Source organism: Anabrus simplex, chromosome 3 (assembly GCF_040414725.1).
Source record: "Anabrus simplex isolate iqAnaSimp1 chromosome 3, ASM4041472v1, whole genome shotgun sequence".
NCBI lineage: Eukaryota > Metazoa > Arthropoda > Insecta > Orthoptera > Tettigoniidae > Anabrus > Anabrus simplex.
In genome coordinates this window covers 81,557,076-81,581,750 of record NC_090267.1, presented here as the reverse complement: position 1 = coordinate 81,581,750, position 24,675 = coordinate 81,557,076, and the positions used below count along the sequence as shown (strand labels likewise).

Genomic DNA, 24,675 nt, shown 5'->3' with positions numbered 1-24,675 from the left:
GTGCCTGTTCCTCCATATATATATCTTGCTCAAAGAGCTTCACTGATCTCTTTCCCTCTAATTTTCTTTTTCTTGTAAAAGGGAAAAGAGTTATCTTGTTCGGTATGGAAGCGCTTCAAAAAACACAAAATCAATTTCTAATCGATCTGTTCGAAGGACGCCTGGTGTTTTGTCATCTCGCACTGTTAGTAAAAAATTACACACAGGATTTTTGAAATATCGGGAGAATTCATATGTTAAGCAGGAGGGCAGGAGAAATGGTGTAAAATCTGGAGTCTCCTGCCTAAATCAGGAGAGTTAGCTGGTATGATAAGATGTGAGGCTTTTCAGGTTTTTATTTCCACAAGATCAGCATTTCGTCTTAGTGCTGACACTAAACTCATCACAGTGGGATGTGCGACACTCAGACTTTCTATTAGGAATAGACAGGTGGGCAATAATTCCACTGTGGAGATTTACCTCTCGTATGCAGTTACCAGACTGTGCCTCTATTAATGGGCTTCTGGTACATTCACCTACATACACCCCAGCATCATTGGGTAGGGCCTGATGAGTCTAGTGTCAGGCCTCACATGAAATCCTAGTTTTCTACCTGAAAAGCCTTACATCTTATAATAGGAGTTTCCAAGTTTTCACCGATTGTTAACTCGCTACTGCTCTTTCATTGCCCCCAGGTTTGAAACTGCCGGCACAATACTTCCGATATCAAATGATACTATTGGGATCAATATTTGTTTCCCGTAATATTGGAGTAACGATATATTTTGTGGACATGATATAGGGCTTTTTGGGCTTATGCCATGTCAAGAAAATAAGGTGAATTTCTTTAGATTTCGCAGAGAATATGCTTGGGGTGATGTATTGTGAATGCTGGGGCATATATCGATTACTTGAATATAACAATTTTATTTCATGAATAAATTGAGTAAATATTAAATTTGGTAAAAAGTGATGATTATAAATAAAAATTACTAAAGTATTCATTTCAATTAATTAGATTGCTTTTATTCAATTACTTCCCAGTTCTCGATGCATTATACTTTAACAAAGATGCAACGCTTTTATCACATTCGAGCAGGTACAGTACACAACATTTTACTATTTAAGAAACGTAGACTGTCAGATAATCCAATGATTGGTTAATGGAGAGACAAGCAATAGAGGTTTTACAGTATACAAAGTTTTTTTTTTTTTGCTAGTTGTTTTACGTTGCACCGACACAGATACGGCGACGATGGGACAGGAAAGGGCTAGAAGTGGGAAGGAAGCGGCCGTGGCCTTAATTAAGGTACAGCCCCAGCATTTGCCTGGTGTGAAAATGGGAAACCACGGAAAACCATTTTCAGGGCTGCCGACAGTGGGGTTCGAACCTACTATCTTCCGAATACTGGATACTGGTCGCACTTAAGCGACTGCAGCTATCGAGCTCGGTTACAAAGTTTTATGGTGACTGTTTCATATAATGGTTTACTCAATTTTTGTTATCAGAAAGTGTAGTATTTCAGAAACAGGACACAATGTATTATTTTATTTTATTGTCTATAAAACTACATATCATACAGAGTAAGTAGAACTTCACATACAGTAAAGCATCTAAAAGTATGTTAGACTGTATAGCAGAATAATATAAATTTGAGTTCTACTCCATATCACAGTCAGTCCAAAACATGGAAATGTTTATGATAGGATTAAACATTGTTTTACAAGAAACCTGGTATTGAAATTCAACAGAACATTAAAATGGTAAGAATGAACACACAACTGTACAACAGTAAACATCTGTTTAGATTTATTAATTAAACGCAAAGAATTCTCAGAATAAAACTGTACACGGCTCTTTCCATATTTACATATCACACTATTTCCAATGAAATTTGAAGGAGTAATATGAGTAGAATTAACTCCTTCCCTTACTGTCCGCTAGTTGCCTTCTCAGCCTGCTCTCTCTTCAAGGACTCTTGTTTTATCTTATAATCAGACAAAGCAGCCTTGATAGCGTCTTCTGCCAGCACTAGAAAGGAAAATGAGATCATTAAGAACTCGTGGAACAAAAGATATCTTGAGGAGAATACAGGGAACATAATCATGCTTAAAAGAAAAAACTGTTATTAAACCATACTGACCACTTAATCTTAAATTAAAGCAGCCAATCAATAATATTAGGTAGAGAAAATAATTTACTAGGCTTTATCAAATACATTAGTATATTGTGTCCTGTGACAACTAAATGAAAATCTAGCAGTACATCTGTAAATAAATGTTCTCTCTCTCTCTACATAACAATTGTAACAGTGATTGTCCATGATCAGAGGAAGTGTGTACTCTCTGACTTGACAGGTAGTAATCAAACACAGCTACTTGCAATGATATTACGTAGGATAAAAATCACATATTTCAGAATATTAATGAAAGTGCTAGTAGCTTAGCAATCTGCTGAGTACAGAATATATTGTGGGTTAGGGCAAGCCTTCACCTGCAATTATTGGAGTGATAATTTAATGATCTGATTTTATGATTACTCAAAGTTAGTTGAACTTAGAGACCTATCAATGTTTCATGATTCATCAGCAGCTAATTCTGGAGAGAATAAAACAAAAATGAAGCAAATTGGTCCAGTAGAATGGACGAATTTGCCAAGGCTGTTTTTAGTAAACTCTTAATATATAGATTATACCTGAAAAGGAAACAACAGATATAATATTGTTAAATGTTTTCTTTTTCAGATATTTTCAGAATTGTATTTAATCATAGCTTTGACAGACTGAAAAACCTAACAAGTATACATTGAAGAAAGACAAGTTCAAATTTTCAGCTGCAGCCTTCTTCAGACGTGTTCAAAACAAGAATGGTGGTGATCAATGTGGACAAGTAGATGCTGTTGTGAGGTAAAGGAATGGGGGGAAGTGGGTGAGACAAGAGAATGGGAAAAAGGAGCAGTTATCTAATGTTAAGGCCAGGTACTTCCCTAAATCTCAGCACCAAATGATGTTTAACTTTGGAATCTTTAAGGCCCTATTCTCCAACATCAATTAATTTTGCTGTTATCTTAGATTTCAACTAAAATAATGTCATTATCTCGGATAAGACTCATTTCTGTATTCACCACAAAATTTATTATCTCGGTTTACCAAAACAAAGTTTTTGTTTCTGAATTTTAACCTTAAATTGATTCATGCTAATGCACAGAAAACACATCTGTAAATAGTTTGTCATAAATAAGGTTTGGATATTAAGGAAAAGTAATTTCCTTCCAAAGCTCATTTTACCAGAAGTCTGAAAAATAAGTGTGAATGACAGGTTCCTGATCCCATTTAAAGCAATTTTATGTAGTTTATAAATGCATATATTAGCTGTTTTCAATGTTTGTCATTTTTCTAATTTTAATGATAAAAGGTCATATTTGGTTATATTTCAAGCATTTTTGCTACAGTTTCAAACACAGGATTTCCAAATAATGAAGTAGATATACTTTTCTTTCTTTTCCCAGATAAGACAGGTAGCAGGTTCAGAAGACCTGATTCCAAGAAAGAGTTGCTGTACAGATGTCTCACTGAGGAGGATGTCACTTCTGTAGATATATTCAACTGAGAAGCTATTAGCAAACAAGGAAATTCCACATCTCATGCCCATTTCAACCTTTAACTAATAAGATAGAGAAGTCACTGGTAAAGTGTCTGCCTTGTCAAAACTATAACAAAACTATTTAATTCTTATTAAAAGACATTCAGTTCATCTTTGAGGGTTCCAGTTACCGTCCTCTTCCCCTTTCACCACCAACAAATTTCAACACACCTATCATGCCAAAAGTGAAGTGCAATGAAAGTGTAAAATTAAGAAATTATGTGAAAGAGTTCGATGAAGAGACCTTCAATGCTCTTTTGTAAAGCATCTGAAGTTAAAGTAGTGGCAGTCAAGCAATTTCACGTGAATGCACATTGAAAATTTTAACATACTCTAGATCAATAATCCTTTTGTGGTAGCCAAGACATTTAATGTAATACTAAATTCCAAAAGCCATATTCCAACTTTTTTGGTCATATTTAGCTAATTTATAGGGTACATTTGCTTGTGCATTTTGTATTTCTTTAGATATGGGCCTAAGGGCAAGTGAGTAGGATGATGAGGAGGTAAATATTTAAGGACTTGCACTGTGAAACAATCTGAACACAAGTTGCCAGGTTCAATCCTAGCTCAGTTAAGTGGTATCTGAAGGTGCTCAAATAAGTCAGCTCCATGCCTGTAGATTTACCGGCATGTAAAAGAATACCCGTGAGACAAAATCCCGGTATCTCTGTACCTCCAAAAACCGTAAAAGTAGTTAGCGGGACATAACACCAATAACATTCTTATTAAACGTGGTTTCATGGTTCCAGATGTGAATGCAGACAGGAAGATCCATGTTATGGGTTTTGTAGACATTGTGGTGGCTGCATCTTCATTTGGTTAATGTTTAAAGCCACCGTAAGAACCTGGACAGACTGCACTGAAGCTGGTAGATTATGATGGATGCAGGGCAGTACGGGACAAGGCTTGTTGTGGTGTAGTTTGGTATATGCAGATGGCAGGTCTTATTTACAGGGAAAAGAACCAGAAGGTGAGGGGGGTTAGGTGGGTGCCTGAATGGTGACCGTGGGGCTTTTTGAAATATCACACGGAGAGAGTAGATGAGAAGAATGAATGCTTGTTTTAAAATGAAATTGATTTTGTGGAGATCAGATATATATATCCGGTACTGGGTTTGGCTGCTTGGGGGACAGGATATTGCTGGGGATAGAGTTGATATCTTTGGAAATCTGGTGGTCAACCAACTGATTGGGATAACCCTAGCAGTAAAGGCCATCCTCGAGTTGCCATACAAGACCAAAAATTTTGGATCCACGTCTTCCTTTCTTTTATGTGTAATTGCTACTCGTCCCTACAAGCTATGTTGCTACTTTCTGTTTCCTATACTAGTCATTTGAATTTAAATAATAATAATAATAATAATAATAATAATAATAATAATAATAATAATAATAATAATAATAATAATAATAATAATAGCTTTTACCGACAGCTTCACAGCCTGGAAATTAATTTTGAGGTCTTTCACAGAACTGATGATCACTGGAAATTGTATCAAAATGCATACAATCATCATCATCATCTCCCCTTTTCCAGCTGATGCCAGATGGGGGTTCCTCTCCACTTCATCCTGTCTCTCAACCATTCCTCATCCAACACCGTGTTTCAGTCCAGGTTCCGGTGTCCTATGCTGTTCTTCACAGTCTATCCATCGTAATCTTGGTCTTCTTCGTCCTTGCTTCCTGGTCATCTGTCTTTCCAGTGCCCATCTTGGCAGTCTTTCTTCTTTCCACTTGACATATCCGTACCACTTTGATCTGATCTGTTCTGTTCCAGTTTGTAGTTTAGTTTTTGCACAAGTTCATTTCTCACTCTATTCCTCCTTGTTTTCTGTACCATATTCTTCAAGAATTTCAATTTCAGCTGCCTGTACTCTACTCTCATCTCTCTGAGTCATTATCCACGTTTTCTGCTGCATATGCTATTATAGGTAAGTAATATCCTCTGCAAATCAACAATGATATGGGTTAGGCAGTTGCCCAGGTGGCAAATATGCTATCTGTTGTTTTCCTAGCCTTATTCTTAAATGATTGCAAAGAGTTTGGAATTGGTACATCTTTATTCCATATTAATCTCCGTACCTGGTAGTGAAAGGAACTCCCCAGTTGTATCCTACTAATTTCCATTTTCCAGTCTTTCATTTTTTGTCAGTTCACTTCCCAAATATTTGAAGTGTTCTACTAATCCCAGTTTCTTGTCTCCAATTTTGATAGCCGGAGTGTGATGATTTGAATCAGTTGATTTTTATAATAAATATCTATGATTAACATCAGTTGGCTTACTTATTCTCATCCTATTACCTGCTGCCCATTGTTCAAAACTGATATAAAAATCAACTACTTAAAATCAGTTTCCTTGCTTGTGATCTATAGGGTGGCGTTTAGGTACCCATCCCTATGACGATGTTTTACAATACCTGAAGTAGCAGAGGGGAGAGAACCATACTTTATGCTTGCCAGGGATTCAGTAGCCCATCCCAAGCAGTTTTTGTACTCCTATAGAAGTATGAAAAGCGAGACAGCATACAACATTGCACATATGGGTAATTATCAAAGTTCCCTCTTCCCCGAAAGATTGTTAATATTCTTAAATATTCTGTGTGATAATAAGATTGAATTAAGATCGATGTAAATTGAGGTTAAGTGTAAGCAGTGGTTAAGTCTGAAACAATGAGGCCTAATTATACCATGCCTTCATCCAACTCTGGTAAAAATATTACGCATGGTAATCAGATTGGATGAACAGTGAATGAAAATTGAGGTGCATTATAAGCAGTGATCACAGCTCAGAATATACAGCAATAACAATAGCTGTGGGCATAACTGACTTGACTTATTTCCTGTTGCTCCCTCTGGAGCATAGGGCCTTGGCGAAATTTTTCCACACAGTACGGTTCCTGGCCATTCTCTTCACTTCGCTCCAGGTCTTGTCAACCTCTACAATTTCCTTCTCAATCGTCCTCTTCCAGGTCTTCTTGGGCCAACCTCGCTTTCTGGAGCCTTGAGGGTTCCAGTCCAGCGCCGCCCTTTCAACAGCTCCATCCGGCTTCCTTAGCGTGTGCCCGATCCAGCGCCATTTCCTCTCCTTGATCTGGATGTCAATCGGCTGCTGGTTGGTCATGTTCCAAAGATCTTCATTCGAGATTATGTCTGGCCACCTCACATTTATTATGCGACACAGACATCTATTAATGAACACCTGTAGCTGGTTATTGATCTGTTTTGTAACTTTCCATGTTTCACAGCCGTATAGAAGAATCGACTTAACATTGCTGTTGAAGAGGCGAAGCTTAGTCTTCCTGGAGATGTTTCTATTCTTCCACACGGGATAGAGCTGGACAAACGCACCATTTGCCTTCCGGATACGGCTTCGAACATCTTCCTCTGCTCCCCCATCCATTGTAACTATACTTCCGAGGTATAGGAAGGACTCAACGCGCTGAATTTCCTTTCCATTTACTGTCGAGCTGGTCATGATATCCGAATTAATCCTCATCTCTTTAGTCTTGTTTGTGTTGATCAAGAGACCTACATGTTCCGCTTCCTTCTGCAACCTACTCAGTTTATCTTCTATGTTTCGGTACCACTGTGCCATAAGACAAATGTCGTCTGTGAAGTTAAGGTCTTCAAGCCTGTCTCTCATCCCCCACTGAACACCCCTCTTCCGTCGTCCTATTACCTTCATCACACTGTCTAGGACCAGCAGGAACAGAGTGGGAGAAAGAACACACCCCTGTCTCACTCCAGACTTGACGTTTATCTTTTCTGTTAGTTTTCCTTCATGAAGAACCTGACACTCATTCCTCTCGTACATCTCTTTCATGATCTTGATAAGCTTTGATGGAATTCTGTATTCCTTGAAGGTCTTCCACATGATTCTTTGGTTTACAGAATCGAAGGCTTTTTCGAAGTCCACGAATGCGAGGTAGAGGATATTGCGCCATTCCACACTCTGTTCTATAATGATTCGAAGTGTATTGACGAGGTCCACACAGCTGTGATGTTGCCGAAATCCTGCCTGTTCCTTTCGAAGCCTTCTTTCTACCGAATCCTTTATGCGATTCAGGATGACTCGCGACAGCACTTTGCTTGGAATGGAGAGCAAGGTGATATCCCTCCAGTTGTTGCAGATTGTTGTATCCCCTTTTTTCGGTAACTTGACTATCAGCCCCTTCTCCAGTCGGTCGGTATTATCTACTCTTTCCATATCTTCTCCAGTAGTGGGTGCAGCAATCTGATTGTAGTATCAAGATCTGCTTTCAGTATTTCTGCTGGAATGTTGTCCAGACCAGGTGCCTTCCCATTTTTCATTTGCTTCAACGCTGTCCGTATCTCACCCTGGGTTGGAGGGTCGAGACCGATGCCTGGATCCCCTTCTGCTTCTTCATCTTCTCCTTGCTGCTCATTTTCCAGTCCAACATCTCTATTAAAAACCTCCGCAAAGTGTTCCCTCCATCTACTCAGCTGTTGTTCGCACATAGTGAGGATCTCACCTGTCTTGCTTTTCACAGGCCTAGTTTTATTAAAACCTTTCTTCGAAAGTATTTTTGTGATGCCATAAAGGTCCTTTATATTCCTCTTTTTTGCCGCCTGTTCTGCTTTCTCTCCCTGCTCATCAATCCACTTCCTGTGATCCTTTCGCACACTCCTCTTTACTTCCCTATCTGCTATTGAATACTCAGCTTGTGTTTGAGCCTTCTGCCATCTGGTTTTGCATATATTTAGCTTGGCCTTTCTCCTTCCTATAATTTACCTTGTCCCAGGCCTGATCAGATATCCATTCCTTCTGCAGGTAGTTTTTGTACCCGAGCTATTTCTCACTTGCTTCCACATAGATGTTCTTTACCTCGTTCCATACAGTCTCCACATCCTTCTCTATCTCAGAATCCAACACCTCGAATCTGTTGCTAAGTTCCAGTCCAAATTGTTCCAATGTCTGCCGATCCTTTAGCTTACCAACATCAAACTTCTTGTGCCAAGTGATGAACTTTTGGTGGACTGCCACGATCTTTATACGGAAGTTGGCGGCAACAAGATGATGGTCACTGCTAATGTCCGCTCCTCTCTTGTTCCTAACATCTTCGAAACTCCATCTGAACCTCCTGCTCACCGCAATGTGATCAATTTGGTTTTCCGTGACTTGATCGGGAGACACCCACATGACTTCATGACACCGCCTATGCGGGAACACCGTGCCACCTATAACCAAGTCTTGGCTGGCGCAATATTCCATGAACTTTTCCCCATTTTCATTCATCTCGCCAAGACTGTGTATACCCATGATGTGTTCCAATCCTTCATTTCTTGAGCCAACCTTCGCGTTGAAGTCTCCCATAACTATGAGAATATCCTTCTTACTGGTTTTCATTGTGGCATCTTGCAACATTTGGTAGAATTCTTCCTTCATTTCCAACTACGATTGTTCTGTAGATGCAAAGCATTGGATAATGGTCACATTCCTGATCTTGGTCTTGAACCTAGCAGTCAGAAGCCTACTGGAAATCAGCTTCCACTCCATAAGACTTCTCATTGCATTTCTACTGAGCAGCAACCCCACTCCATCCCTGTGCTCTTCATCCTCACTACCAGAATACAGAAATGTAATTCCATCTGTTGTCTGTATCTCGCCAAATCCTGGCCACCTCACCTCACTCAATCCCAGAATGTCCAGCCCGTAAATCTTCATTTCCCGTGTCACTTGATTCAGTCTGCCTTTCTCCCTCAAGGTCCTCACATTCCAGAAAACAATTTTCGTTTTCCTCTTCATGCCAAAAGTCGTCATCAGGTTATCCGTCCGGTTATGTAATTTCGCTTCAGTTTCTATAATCAGATTATTTAAGAAGAGCAAGTGATTGACCCACTGCTTCCAAGTGCCTTGACGGGGATGCCATCTTAAGCCTGAGGCACCAGGCTGATTTTCTGTCGGGGTTTCTTCCCTTAGCCTTTGAAGTTCCCACTTCTACTGCAAGGCAGCAGTTCCTATTCCATTTACCCAGAATAGGAGGGTTGCCCCTTCCGCCAGTTCCACCGTTCCAAAGTCCCTCTTCTCTGCCTTCACTACCGTTGAGGGTCTTCACCGTAACCCTGGCAAGGGACCCTTACATGGTAGTACCAGCCGGGTCAACTGGACCAAGGTTTTTTAAAGAGGTGTTACTCCTCTATCACTCACCCTTTGTCCTGACTTGTGACAGGCAGAGCCTGGCTTCCCAAACATTGGGTCCAGGTTGGTGGGGTTTGTGGGCATAATTACGTACATGTTATTGTCTACCTGGAACAGATATGTTTTTTATAAGATTGAGCGAGATGTGAATGAAAACTGAGGTTGTGTAGTTAAACCCCAAATGGAAAGTGTGGTAAACATCAGTTTTGCACTGGTTGATGACGAGACAAACTTGAAATTTAAACTAAAAGCACGTGGACTGTTTCACTTACAAAGGGCCACTAGGAAAGTTTTCCAATACGCAAAAACGGTTGGCTGGACACCCCTGTTATGGTGAGGGATGAAAACCGGTCTTGAAGACAGCAAGGTGCGACCTTCACACCAGCTGTTACCAAGCAGTGGGATTGAAAGCAAGTTAAGATGTCAGTGTGGTCTAAAGGTGAATATCGCGCAATTATCCGCTACAATTTTGCTCGTGGATTAACTGTTGATCAGTGCGTGGAGGAAATGACTCCTGTGCTGGGGAAAGACTGTTTACATCGGACAACAATTTTCTAGTGGTACAAAGAGTTTCAGAGGGGAAATTTTGGGGTTGAAGACGATCCTCGCTCTGGGCGACCGTCTGAATCGGTGACTGAGGAAAACATTGAAGCTGTGAGGAAAATGTTGCAGCAAGATAGGCAGTTGACATATTGGCAAGTAGAAGAGACCATCCACATTCCTGCACCAGCTATTCATTCAATTCTACACGACCATCTCCGTGTTAGAAAGGTTTGTTCCCTTTGGGTGCCCCATTCACTTTCAGAGGAACCAAGCGCACATCGAGTGAAATGGTGCCGAAAAATGCTAAAAGAGTTTGAAAATGGGACTTTGCGTAACGTCATTAGCATAGTTACAGGTGATGAAACTTGGCTTTATTATTACGATTTCCCAACAAAATCCCAGAACAAGGTGTGGCTGTTTGAAGATGACTGCACTCCTGTGACTGTGCGAAAGTCAAGGTCAGTGAAGAAGAGGATGATTGCAGTATTCTTCACTAAATGGGGCATCCTTACTCAGGTTGTGCTAGAAACGCAAAGGACAGTTACGCAAGTGGTACAGTGAGACTTGTCTGCCTCAGGTCATCCAGGCTCTCAAGCAGCTCCGTGCAAAGTCACGGCTCAACACTTGGCTCTTGCATCACGACAATGCTCCAGCACATTGTGCTAATGTAACAATGGATTTTCTTGCCAGATCAGGGTTGACTGTGCTTGATTACCCTCGACAGAGTCGTGATCTTGCCCCATGTGACTTCGCATTCTTCCCAGAAGTGAAGATGAAGCCGAAAGGGCGGCGTTTTGCATCTGACAAGGAGCTTCTGGCAGCATGGGAACAAAAGTGTGAAAATGTAACCAAAGAAGAGTGGCAGGGTTGGTTCAGTGACTGGTTTCGACGTATGGAGAAGTGTATTGAGTGTGATGGAAATTATTTTGAAAAAGACTGAAGCATTCACTCACATTGTGAAACTTTCCTAGTGCCCTTTGTACACAGTTAACTACAACCGGAACACCAAAACAAAGACTGACTAAGAATTTAATAATGTGAAATTACTAAATAATAACAAGAAAGAAACTCGTAATATTAAGCAAATTCATTGGCATGGCAAAAACAGTCACACATAAATAAACAGAGAGCTCTTCCTTGACTTGGGTCGGATGTTAGCTAAATGAATGTTGTTCCCCCGGTTGACTTTAATGCACAAGTATTAAGAATTGAAACTTACCTGTTTTCTGAAGTGAAAAGTGAAGCTAAATGTTATTAGATGACTTATATGTAACTTTTAGGTGGAAATAACATTAATTTACACACATGAAGTATATGTAATACTTAAAGAAAAGGAAGGCTGTTCGAACTCGTTTTGCAAGTTTTTTTGCTTACTTTGTCTCAGAGTTAATTTGAGGTAGAGTTAAGTGGTAATTTTCTAACAGAAGAGTCACTATATTTAGTGTGTTGTCCTGTACTTGTAAAAGTGTTGCAATAAAATTTCTCTAACTTAAAATAAGTAATCCAGGCCGAAAACTAGATCCAATATGGGAAGGATTTAAAGACACTTCCCACTTCAAGTGGAAAGGGTTTGAAAGCTATATGCAAATCGTGATGCTAATGGTTGTTTAAAGGGCCCTAATATCTAGGTCATCGGCCCCTAATGGTACGAAATGAGAGAAAATGTAACGACAAATTAAAAGTCCAAAATCTTCCAATGACCAGAATTCAAAACGTGAAGGAAGAATGAATGAATGGATGGATACGAATTTAAAACAATCAGTGGATCCGACCCGCAATGCCCCACATTCCCAGAAACTAACGTTAAACAATAGTATTACTGACCAAGGGACTGCTTCTAAAGCACAATACTGAATCAATGATGCTTGTAGTCTAAAAGGCTCCAAAATCTAAGTCATCGTCCCCTCAAAATGGTACTTATCGCTAGGAAAGTAGCGTGGACTCGGGGTATTCCACACATTATGGTACTACTCACAGGTAATGTAATGCGCACATGTAACACAGACCTATGGGGTTTCTCACATTGCAGGGCCATTTAGAGGCAACGCAAACCTATTGTGTTCATCACATAAGTGTACTAACCACAGAGATTCTTACTATCACGTGGTGTTCCTCACACAGTAGGCAGAACCATAGTGTCGTTCACCCATGGTGTCACTCATATAGTGGTACTAATCACAGGTACTGTAAAAGCCGAAAGCACACACTGTCGCTACTGACCACAAACCTATTATGTACCTAACATGGTGGTACTACGCACAAGTAAAAGCGACCCATGGTGTTCCCCACGTGGTGGTACTATTTACAAGTTTTTGTGTTATGTAATAATTATTCTGCTACTGAAGATGGCCTTGAGAATAGGCTGAAACATGTATAGACTTTGTTCCATCTAACAGATGATTTGATTTGTATTGATAAAGAGGTTTTTATAAATACTTTTATTTGTAAAATTATAACCGTCAATACGGAATGAGATTTATAACTTGCAAAATAACTTGCAATTTACAAGTAGTCTCATGGTTCTAATTTGATCATCCCTTGGTTGCCCCTTTTAGTTGCCTCTTACAACAGGCAGGGGATACCGTGGGTGTATTTTCTGTTTGCGTCCCCCACCCGCAGGCGGTATATATATATGCAAATCATGCAGTTTAGAAATGCAGGGATTAGTTTCTACAATAAAGTAATTACATATTCAGAAATGTAACAGCACAAAATATAATCAAGAAAAGATATTGATAGTGAAACATCTGGCAATGAAGATCAAAATTCAGAGGCCGATCCAGTAGTTTCACCTTCAGCATCAAGTCACCTTCCTGTCTGAACTAGTGAAAATAAAAAATGGGACTTAGATAAACAGGTTGCAAAATTCTATTGTGCTATATTAATCATGCTTCATTAATCATTCAGAATTAAGATGACTCCTAAGTATGTTCTGGGTCATTCTCCAAAATAGGGAAGATTTACAAAGAAGTTTTTAAAATTTAAAATATGTTTCTTTCCTCCTGATACTGAATCCTCCAACACCTGCTGCATTAGCCGGACCCCTTCTTGAAGAAATTTATAAAAAGGATTTATTTGAGAATACAGTTCGTAAAAGTAGATAGATGGTCAAATGTGCATAATGAGCCCAATGTGTGTTACAGTGACCAGTGAAAACAAGGACGTACATCTATTCAACACAGTCGATACATCGACATCCCCACGCACATGATTACTTATTTGATCTTGCAATGAATTCAGTGAAAAATTGAGAGAGCAAATTGAATTATAATGTGAGAAGTTTTGTAACAGACAATGTAAGCAATATGGCAAAAATGACGAGTGCTCTGAAAGAAAGGGAAGATATTGATGTAATTACATATAGCTGCCCTGCTCATATTTTGAATATTTTCTTCGAGGATCTTCCAAGGACACTTCAAACATAAAGAAACATGTAGTAGATATTGTGAAATACTTCTGGGTCATTCTCCAAAAAGGGAAGATTTCCATTGAAGCTTTTTAAATTTAAAATATGTTTCTTTTCTCTTGATATTGCTTTTTGTATTTCATTTCATTATGCAGAATAGTACTAAAATACTGGTCCTAATCACTAATTGGTACATTTTTTATATAAGCACTTTTAAAAATGGTATGTTCATGGAGGTGAGAAAATAATTGCAAGGAATGGAGTATCTGTGAAAGAGGATTAAATTTACTGCAATAAATTTTTTCAGATATTATATTAGAAAATTAAAACAAAACAAATTCTCCTTAAAGTCAATATTAACAAAACTTTTGTGTTATCTTAATAAAAATAATATATGCTGACATTAGGGTCAGGGATACAAAATCAATTGCTAAAAAGTAAAATAATGGCTGTCAATAAATTCAGTCTGCACATTTCCTAAACAAGCTCTGGAAAGATTTAGATTAAATTTTCATAGTTCAAGTCATTACTGAACATGTACCGACTACGATTGTTCAACAGTGGCTGGTCAAGTTAACCAACTACATCCGAAACGTCTACAGTAGATATGTCATCAATATTTGGGAAGGTGAATTTATCAGATGATGATCGAGTATTTCACTGAACTCTTGACAACCATCATCAGAGAGCACCAATGCAATGTTTCATGCTTTTTTTTTATCTGCCAACAAACTTTATTACAACATAGTTATATGGCTTAATATCCCTTTGCTCTGATAATATTGTTACTTGATCTTCAGTGTCGGTATAGATATCTTGGTAAGAAAGCCTTGTCTTACCAACACATCTCTTTTGAACTGTGGTATGTTTTTTTTTTTTTTTTTTTTTTCCAAGTTGCTTTACGTTGCACCGACATAAATAGGTCTTATGGCGACGATGGTATGGGAAAGGGTTAGGAGTAGGAAGGAAGCCGCCATGGCGATAATTAAGGTCAGCCCCAACATTTGCCTGGTGTGAAAATGGGAAACCATGGAGAATCATCTTCAGGGCTGCCAACCGTGGGGTTTGAGCTAACTATCTCCCGAATACTGGATGTGGTACCGTTAAGAAATAAATAATAACATTTTCTAACTGGGACTACAGATGTCATTCTGTGAAATGGATGCACTTCTATAGATGCACAATGACATACCATATTGAGACAAATAATTTATTAGTAAATAGTGTTGGCTATATTTTTTTTGGAGGAAGGGTGTACTGGTGGTAGGTCACTGTCAAACTAAAACATTCAAAATTGCAATTCATGAAATCAAAAGTAAAATGCAAATAAAACAAAGGATACAATCTGAAGATGGATCTGACCAATTCCATAATGAGGAAATGTATCTCCAATATAACAGCTTAGATGTCTTGTTTGAAGATCACCACATTTTGCTTTGGTCTAAGATAACTGATGGATTCTCAAATTACCTTCGAAGGTAGGTATTTTTCCAGGTAGAAGCTTGTCAAATACAACAATGTTATCATCTTCAACTGGAATCACCTCAATTCCACGGCAACTCCTTTGAAGTTCCTCAGCAAACCTCTCATAATTCGAGATATCTTCACCTCTTGCAACAATTGCATCTGCGATTCTATTGAGGCAGCCACCTACACCGTCAGGAGCCCCCTTGCCATGGACACTCTCACTGTAATGCCAGCTGATTGTTTCTATATCATGGGACTTGGCAATATATCTTCCTATGAAGCAAAACATTTTTCGGTTTCTCTATTGAGTTGCTGGGCCACCACTCAAAAAGGGCACATTCTTCAAATTCAGGATCATGTCAGAGATTACAGGACACTGAACAAAAACATGTTGATTTCATAACAAATGACTGGACACTTATAATAAACGACAACTGTATGTAATATAATTTGCGGTTTAGATCCCCCAAAGTGAGCCGACTGGATCTCTCTCCCAAATTTACAAACATAATATTCAGAAAAATCTATTTGCATCAACACATCTTCAAACGTCAAGTTTTCCTTTATAGCTTCTACTTTGGTTGATGTAACTTCCTCTTTCGGAGTCCTCTGACATATCTATTCTTTACCTTTTACTATCACGTATAAGTTCATCATGTTCAAATGTTTCACTGATGGTAACGGTTTTATCTTTGCATGAATTGCAAATTCTCAACAAGCACTTTTCTTTTAAATGTTCACCTTTGCAACACAAGGCTTTACATAACTCATATAGTTTGCAACAAAAGCATAATTTAACATGAGTATTTTCTAAAATATTTTTTAATGAAGGTTAAACAGAGTCCTTAAGTAGTCTTTTTTTTTTTTTTAGGGTGATTGAGTCCTTTTTGCCGGGACACAAATGCCCCTGAGATGTGCACCAAGTCAAAGGTCGCCCCACTGAAAAGGGTCTCCCTTCCTCGTCTAGAGTTATGTGGAGCATTGCTTTTAGCTTGTCTTCTCAAGAAGGTAATATCAATCTTAAATTTGTCTATTAGCAGCATCCATTTATGGACAGATTTGACTATAGTTCTTTCATGGATCGCAGCATCGCCTACACAGTGGAAGACTTGTATTGCCAACAGAATTGCAGAGATTCAACACAACACATCGATTGCAGATTGAAAGCACGTTGCTTCAGGAATAATCCTGCGGATCTGATTTCATGAGGACTCAACCCAGGCGCCCTCATCGCTAAATACTCTGGTGGAATGGACCACCGTGGCTTGTGGAGGATACTCTGTATGGCCTGATTCAATCCCTTCTGCAGAGACTCAGGACATCCCAGAACAGCGGAAGCCAGCAATCAGTCTCATGGCGCTTCAACCTGAAGATGAGTTCATGAAACAATTCTCTAAGCTTGCATGACCAAGAGGGTGACAGCATACTGCCTCAAACATCCAGTACTGCATTACACAATATTTTAACTACCTACTGGTACCCTTGTTGTGGTCAGTGGATGAGCAGAATTATAAAGGCAGTGAAGTGTCAACAGTATTCCTTGGGTCCCTTGAAAAGTGTAAAAGAGGGGCAATACCGTATTCTACAAGTCCAATGGAGTTCCGCTGGTCCTGCAGCCTTGGCTACTTCATCTGCTCCCACAGCTTTTCCTATCTTCATCTTTTTAACAGGTCATTTACACTGTAAAGTCTGATTCTTTCTGTTATTTCTATTCCTGCTGCCTGGATACTTTCTCCACATGCTTGATATTCACATTAAAACAGTACTGGTTTTGACCTGTAAATAGGTCATCAGCTGTTGGTGAACCTGCTTAATAGCGATTGTACATAATAAAAACATTACTAAAAACTAATTAAACAAGAATGCCTCATTCTAATATAATACTAATGTTAAGATAATATACATATGGTACAATTATAGGGTTTTGAATAGTTGGAGGCCCATTCAAATGTCTATGCTGTTGCCAACTTTACGTCAAACAAAATATATACATATGGTACAATGATTGGCTTTGGCATGCTGAGTCCCATGAATGCCAAATATTCCAAAAATTGTATTGCTGAGGTTAAAAATAGGGTATCTGTCAATGAAAACAACAAATACAACCACTCAGGAGTATGCCGCATAAAATGCAATGACTGTGAAGCCAGCTACATCGGGCGCACCGGCAGATGTTTTTCAATTCAATACAACGAACATATCAGTGCCACTAAATATACAGTAATCGCTTTTCATCCATAGGGCAACATGTCGAGGAACACAAGCATAAGTTCACTAATATTGAGAGTGACATGGAAATTTTAAAATATGAACCCCACAGGCCCATTGCTCAATATAATGGAAGATTTTTATATCAATATGGACCAATACGCTAATCCCAACCTCAACTTAAATGAAATCACAGATAAAACACACATTCTCTTCAACACAGCCATTCTCATTCTAAAGGACACATATTTAAAAAGAATCAAAAGGCACAAGCCCACAAACAACCCAAAAGACACACCCCACTCCACCCCACCCTCTCCAGAGGCTGCTTCCCCCTCCCCACCGCATTTTAATCTCAACACTACGACAGCCACATGACGTACACGCACCAGTTTGCAGCACACTCCCAACTATACTTAAGGACATATCCAGCCCACACGTAAGTAACACACACTCTATACCACACAAACCATTTAGCAGGCACTCACTATCAGTTATTCTAATTGCTACTTCCTTTTTCTTTCTCAGATTTTTGAATTTACCTGAGCGTAAATACAAGTATGAAGAGGGGAGCTCTACCAACCTACTTTCTTTAATGTTAATATGTCATACATAGCAGGATATGCCTCAACGAGGATCCTGAAAACTACCATATATCAGCAACAACATAGACTAAGAATGAACATAGTACCTGTTAAAAAGCTACAAAACCTCAATCTACTGAACGCAATGTTCCCCATAAAATTGCGGCCCAACAATGCACCTTGATTCTATCTATACAACAGTTGGACATAATGCTGGCATACTGCATAGATATTTGAACTTGACACCAAAACCTCAGTGACCATTTATTCTCTAAGAACAATACCCTACTTTTAACCTCAGCGATATAATTTTTGGAATATGTGGCATACATGGGACTCCAGCATGCCAAAGCCCTTCATTGTACCATATGCATTCCAGGTGGCTCACAGACACCGTACTTTCTACTTATAAATGTCCCGCATGCATAAGTGATGTGTGGGGTGTCTACCAACTGATTTTAACAGGGGAACTACTGCCAGTGGGCAGGTTACGTCAAAAAATATGAAGAGATAAGAAACAGAGTTACACTTGCAGCATGTTACTCAGCGCTGCCGATCGATTTCATCCTTTGCATTAGTAAACATTGTTTTCAACCGCATAGTTCTAGGCCTTGTTGTCTTATATGCTAAATCTTTCCTTTATTGTATACCTCTACGTCAAGTAGTGGAATGGTAATTCTAAATTCCCATGGAGGGAATTAGATATTTTTCCATCAATAGAGCATATCAAAATCAGATCAAAATTTAGATGTATGGCTTTTCAGGCGTTTGCTCAGCATTTCGTCTTAGGTCTGACACTAGACTCGTCAGAGTGGGATGTGTCAGACCCTACCCACTTATGCTGGGGTGTATGCAGGTGAACTTATCAGAAGCCTCTTATGTGGCACAGTCTGATAACTGCATACGGGAGATAAAACTCCACAATGGAATTAATGCCCCGCCTGAAAAGCCATACATCTAAATTTTGATCTGATTTTGATATGCTCTATTGATGGAAAAATATCTAATTCCCTCCATGGGAATTTAGAATTACCATTTGGAATTGCTAGGCGGGCATTAATTCCATTGTGGAGTTTTATCTCCCGTATGCAGTTATCAGACTGTGCCACATAAGAGGCTTCTGATAAGTTCACCTGCATACACCCCAGCATAAGTGGGTAGGGTCTGACACATCCCACTCTGACGAGTCTAGTGTCAGACCTAAGACGAAATGCTGGTTAATAGAGCAAACGCCTGAAAAGCCATACATCTAAATTTTGATCTGATCAAGTAGTGGAGGCGTTGCATGTGCTGTGAGGAAGGGTAGTAGGGGTACAAATTTTTGCCGTGGTTGTGGCCACGGAGTTATAATTCACCCGCTTGCCGCGTGCATTCGTCAGTCTAGCAGTCTCTTTATTGTCTGTTAGTTTCTTAGTGTGTATTCAAATACTAAATGATTATTAATTGCATAATCATGCCGTACATCTATGTAATTGTACAGGGCGATCTGGCCGTGGAGTTACGGGCGCGCAGTCGTGAGCTTGCACTCGGGAGACAGTGGTTTCGAATCCCACTGTCGACACCACTGAAGTTGGTTTTCCATGGAGTCCCATTTTCATACCAGGCAAACGCTGAGGCTGTACCTTAATTAAGGCCACAGTTGCTTCCTTCCCATAAGTTCTATCTGTGTCGGTGCGACATAAAGTCAATTGTAAAAACAGATATATTTAATTGTAATTTCAACGCGAGAGAATACCAACTTTACATTCACCGGACTAAATTATTTCGTTTATATTATGCTTTTTTATAAGTAAATGTAATTAATAATAGTTTTTTGAGATTTTGATTCAATGCTGTATAACAAAATTTTCACCAGGTCTCTCACACATCCTACGGGGCATTTACTTAATAAATAACATAACACAAAGAAATAACTTAGGAACGTTGGTATTAGCTCCTGTTGAAATACGATTACAACTGAATATATTTTTTTTTACAATTGGCTTTACGTCGCACTGACATAGATAGGATTTATGGAGACGATGAGACAGAAAAGGGCTTCGCGTGGAAAGGAAGCGACCGTGGCCTTAAATAAGGTACAGCCCCAGCACTTGCCTGGTGTGAAAATGGGAAACCACGGACAACTATCTTCAGAGCTGCTGACAGTGGGATTCGAAACTACTATCTCCTGAGTGCAAACTCGGGGCTGCACGCCCATAACCCCACCGCCACCTCGCCCGGTATAATTACATAGAAGTACGGTATGATTATGCAATTAAAATAATTTAGTATTTGAATTCTCACTAAGGAACATAACAGACACTAAAGAGACTGCCAGACTGATGAATGCACGCGACAAGTGGGTGAATTATAACTCAGTGGCCACGACCTCGGCAAACAATATATACCCCTACTACCCTTCCTCACAGCACAGGCAAAGTCTCCATTACTTGCCGTAGTGCTATACAAATTGGTTAGCGGCGACGAACAGCATTTTGTGCGTATTTCCGTCAATTAAAGAAAATAAACGAAGGAATTAGCAGATAAGATAACAAGGTTTGTACAAACAGCTTTTTAAAATAATTCCTAGTTCCAGCTGGCTAAAGTGGAATGAAAATGTAATGTGTACTCCACAAAGTGGAGGGGGGGGGGGGGGGCGACTGTCCCTCCTCGCCGCACGCCCAGTTCGCCGCTACTGTTTGTAGACACGCCAAAGATGCAGTAAATGAAATCTAATAACTTATTAATTTAGACACGTGTAGACATTAAACTCGATAAAAGAGACAATTACATGGAACAAAAACGAATACTGTTCGGCGAAATATGTGTGTAGAAGGCGTACGTCTGTTTGGAGCTTCTGTTGCATTCTGACCAGATTGTCCAGATTAAAATAATGTCTGTGTATTCACCGCTGCTGATCACACTAGCTACTGCCGATATGCAGACAGCAAATATAGTGCGGCTGTAGCATACACCAGCCTGGAACTATGCGGTCGAAAACGATGTTTACTAATGCAAGGGGTGCATTCGACCAGCAGCGCTGAGTAACATGCTGCAAGTGTGACTGTTTCTTATCTCTTCATATTCTGACGTAACCTGCCCGCTGGCAGTAGTTCCCCTGTTAAAATCAGTTGGTAGACACCCCACACATCACTTATGCATGCGGGACATTTATAAGTAGAAAGTACGGCGTCCGTGAGCCACCTGGTATATCTTGTTTGACGTAAAGTTGGCAACAGCATAGGCATTTGAATGGGACTCCAACTAGTCAAAACCCTATAAATGTACCATATGTATATATCTTAACATTAGTATTATATTAGAATAAGGCATTCTTGTTTAATTAGTTTTTAGTAATGTTTTCATCATGTACAATCACTATTAAGCAGGTTCACCAACAGCTGATGATAACCAATTTACAGGTTGAAACCGGTACTGTTTTAATGTAAATAATACTAAACATTTTGTAAAATAAAGTACTGATTAGGTGGAAAACTCACCTTTCATACTTGTATGTTCTTTCAATCTATTATCTTTTATAGTTTTGTCAGTCATCATCACCTCTCTAAAGAACCAGAGAAACAAGGAAATGCCACTTGGTCCTTGTTTCAATGACTGAAATCCTGACATTCACCTCCCCGCAGTAGATAGGGGGCAACAACAGCACATAGAAATAATATTTTATATGCAGGTGGCTAACGAATGAGGGGACTGATTATCTCCCGGTATAAGGAGATCCCCTATACCAAGTGCCAACAGTCTCTTTGAGAGTGGATGAGCGGGTATGGGTAAGGGCACTCTATTGTCCTGAGGACAATTGTTCCCAAAGGCGGAGGAACCAGTTTGGTCAATGGCATTAGGACGCAGAAGGCAACGGGAAACCACTGCATTAAAGATCCTGAGAGATATTCCAATAAATTCACATGGCATGGCTGCAACGTCAAGATCATAGCTGGCCGTGTGGATCGTCTACCTCCGTTTGGAGACAACGTCTTAAGAAGAAATCATCATCATTTCCCATTATCCAGCTGTAGCCAGGTAGGGGCAAATATGTTTCCTCTCCACTTTCTTCAGTCTTTTCACCACTCCTCCTCCAACACTGTGTCCCAGACAATGCACAAGGAATGTTGTAATTGCGTGCAAACACAAGTCAGCACGACAAGTTGGTTCAAAATCACTAGTGGGCCGAGACAGGGAAGTGTTCTATCACCAATTCTGTTTACAATAGTAATGGATGACATCATGAAAACAGCAAAAGTAGCATATGGAGGAGAGAAATGAACATGTTACTTGCAGATGATAGTGTGATTTGGGGAGAAGACAACAAGAAGGTTCAAGAACAGTTGGATGTGGTGAATGGGAAGATCAAAGAATGTGGATTGAAAATAAGTGTAGAAAATAAAACTCTTGTTATGACAAGAGGGGAGAAGGAAGGGAAAGGTCAGATTAGACTTGCAGACAAGCCCGTGGATGTAGTAGAGACGTTTAAATACCTGGAGAGTGAATTAATGGAGAATGCTTGATTGGATGCTGAAATTAGTAAGAGGATTCAAGCTGGAAGCTGTTTCTGTCATAGTATAAGAAACATGTTATGGGACAAAGATGTGCCAATGGAAGCAAAGGAAACTATGTACAAGATGTATTAACACATTGCTGTCCGGCCCATCTGACGTATAACTGGCCCCTGTCGCCGGAAGGTTTTGGCAGAGACATGGAGTTATTGCACGGTATCATAATTTAATAATTTTAGGTTCATTCACAGTTATATCTGTCCACTGTAAAGTTTTTGGTGAGATTTTATATTTCGGTTCATTCTGGTATTGATATCTGTTTGATTCCTCCACCATATACGCCAACAAATCATTACAAATGAAAAACTTGACAACACAACCTATATTTTCAGGTTCACTCGCCGAAATTTTAACGCCAGGCGTCCACGAGAGAGACTCCAAAAACAGTATAATATCCTGTTCGGCCACTCACTGCCAGAAATAGGGAGAATATTATCAACAGTACTTACATCTAGACCATCTTTGCTATCTGAAGCATCAGGTCATTGCTCACATGGTGCAATAACCATGTCATTCAACGCATCACTTCCACATAAATGCATGACACTAGCACTAGAATTATCATTAGACAATTCATCTTCACTCTCCTCATAATCACGGGACACATATAACAAATTATCAGCGTATAATTCATGTATAATATCACCAGGAGTCAGTCCACTGTTTTTGTTTACTGGGGCTGCCATTTTTGTTTACTAGCATTGATGGATACACGGAAGATATTCGAAGGCAAAAACAAATGCAACTGACGCACTAAAACGGGCAAAACCAGTACTAAAAGAAGCGTAGTTTTTCTACCATTTAGGCACATCAATGATAATCTTCAAATAGTTCCTCAATAACCGTTAGATGGCATCAGAAGACAGACTTGCACAAACACGTATTTATACGTGATCGGCTGCAGAGCACCGTGCTTGGAAACACGTATTGATACGTGAGCGGACAGCATTGTGTTAAGTACCCATAACAACTTATGGAGCAGAAACTTGGATGATGATGATGCTACTGCTGCTTGTTTAAAGGGGCCTAACATCTAAGTCATCAGCCCCTAACGGTACAAAATGAAATGACAAATAAAAAGTTCCATATCATCCACTGACCAAAGTAAAAAATTTCATGAAGAATGAATGGATGGATATGAATTTAAAACAATCATTGGATCCGACCCAACAACTATCATAAAAATAGTATTACTGACAAAGGAACCACTTCTAAAACACAATCCTGAATTAAGGATGCTTGTTGACTAAAGGGGTCCAAAATCTACGTACGTCAACGGCCCCTCATAATGGTACTTGTCGCTAGTAAAGTAGAACCATGGTATTTGTCACATTGGGGTACTAATCAAAAGTAGCGTAGACTCACTGTGTTCCTCACATGATAGTACTACTCACAAGTATTGTACGTCGTACAGATAACGCCGATCTATGGTGTTTCTCACATAATGGCGCCACTCATAGGCAACGCAAACCGATGGCATTCCTCACCTAGGTGTACTAATCACGGGCACCAGTATTCCTGTGGTGTTCCTCATATAGTGGGTACTAATCACAGGCAACGCAAACCCACGGTGTCACTCATATAGTGGTACTAATCACAGGCAATGCCCAGACCCGTGGTGTTTCTCACAATGGTACTAATAATGGGTACTGGAAACCCACAGTGAACCCCTCTCTGCTGCTAATAATAACAAATATATTGTGCACCTAATATAGTGGTACTACTCGCAAGTAAAGGCGACCCATGGTTTTTCCCGCCTGATTATACTAATCAAAAGTAGTTCCATGGTTCTAATACGATCATCCCTTGGTCGCCCCTTTTAGTCGCCTCTCACAAGCAGGGGATACCGTGGGTGTATTCTTCGTCTGCATCCCCAACCCACAGGGGTTAGACAGAGAAAAAAAGAAGGGATCTGTCACTTTGAAAACTGAAGTAACGGATGAAGAAAGGCAAGGGCCACGAAGGGCGTGAAAATGAAAGACTCCCTAGGCCTCGAATGCTCTAATACCGCCCGGGTTGGAAAATAACAAGAGTTGACCAAGGCAGGTCGGAGAGGATAGATGAATGTGAGGAGCCTGGCACAAGTAAGTGGAAGCAACGCCAGGACTCAGCTAAGGGCCCGTGGTCGCCACCC

At 39.8% G+C, this 24,675-nt stretch overlaps 1 protein-coding gene across 1 annotated transcript in view; it reads right to left on the bottom strand.

Annotated features, from left to right (window-relative positions):
• Positions 1 to 1,506: 1,506 nt before the first annotated feature.
• The window catches only part of IscU (Iron-sulfur cluster assembly enzyme), a 78,716-nt gene continuing 55,547 nt past the window's right edge, over positions 1,507 to 24,675 (bottom strand). Inside the window, exon 4 of the mRNA XM_067142595.2 lies at positions 1,507 to 2,011. Coding sequence (XP_066998696.1) covers positions 1,911 to 2,011 — 101 coding nt within the window. The 3' untranslated portion in view covers positions 1,507 to 1,910. The remainder of the gene's footprint in view (positions 2,012 to 24,675) is intronic.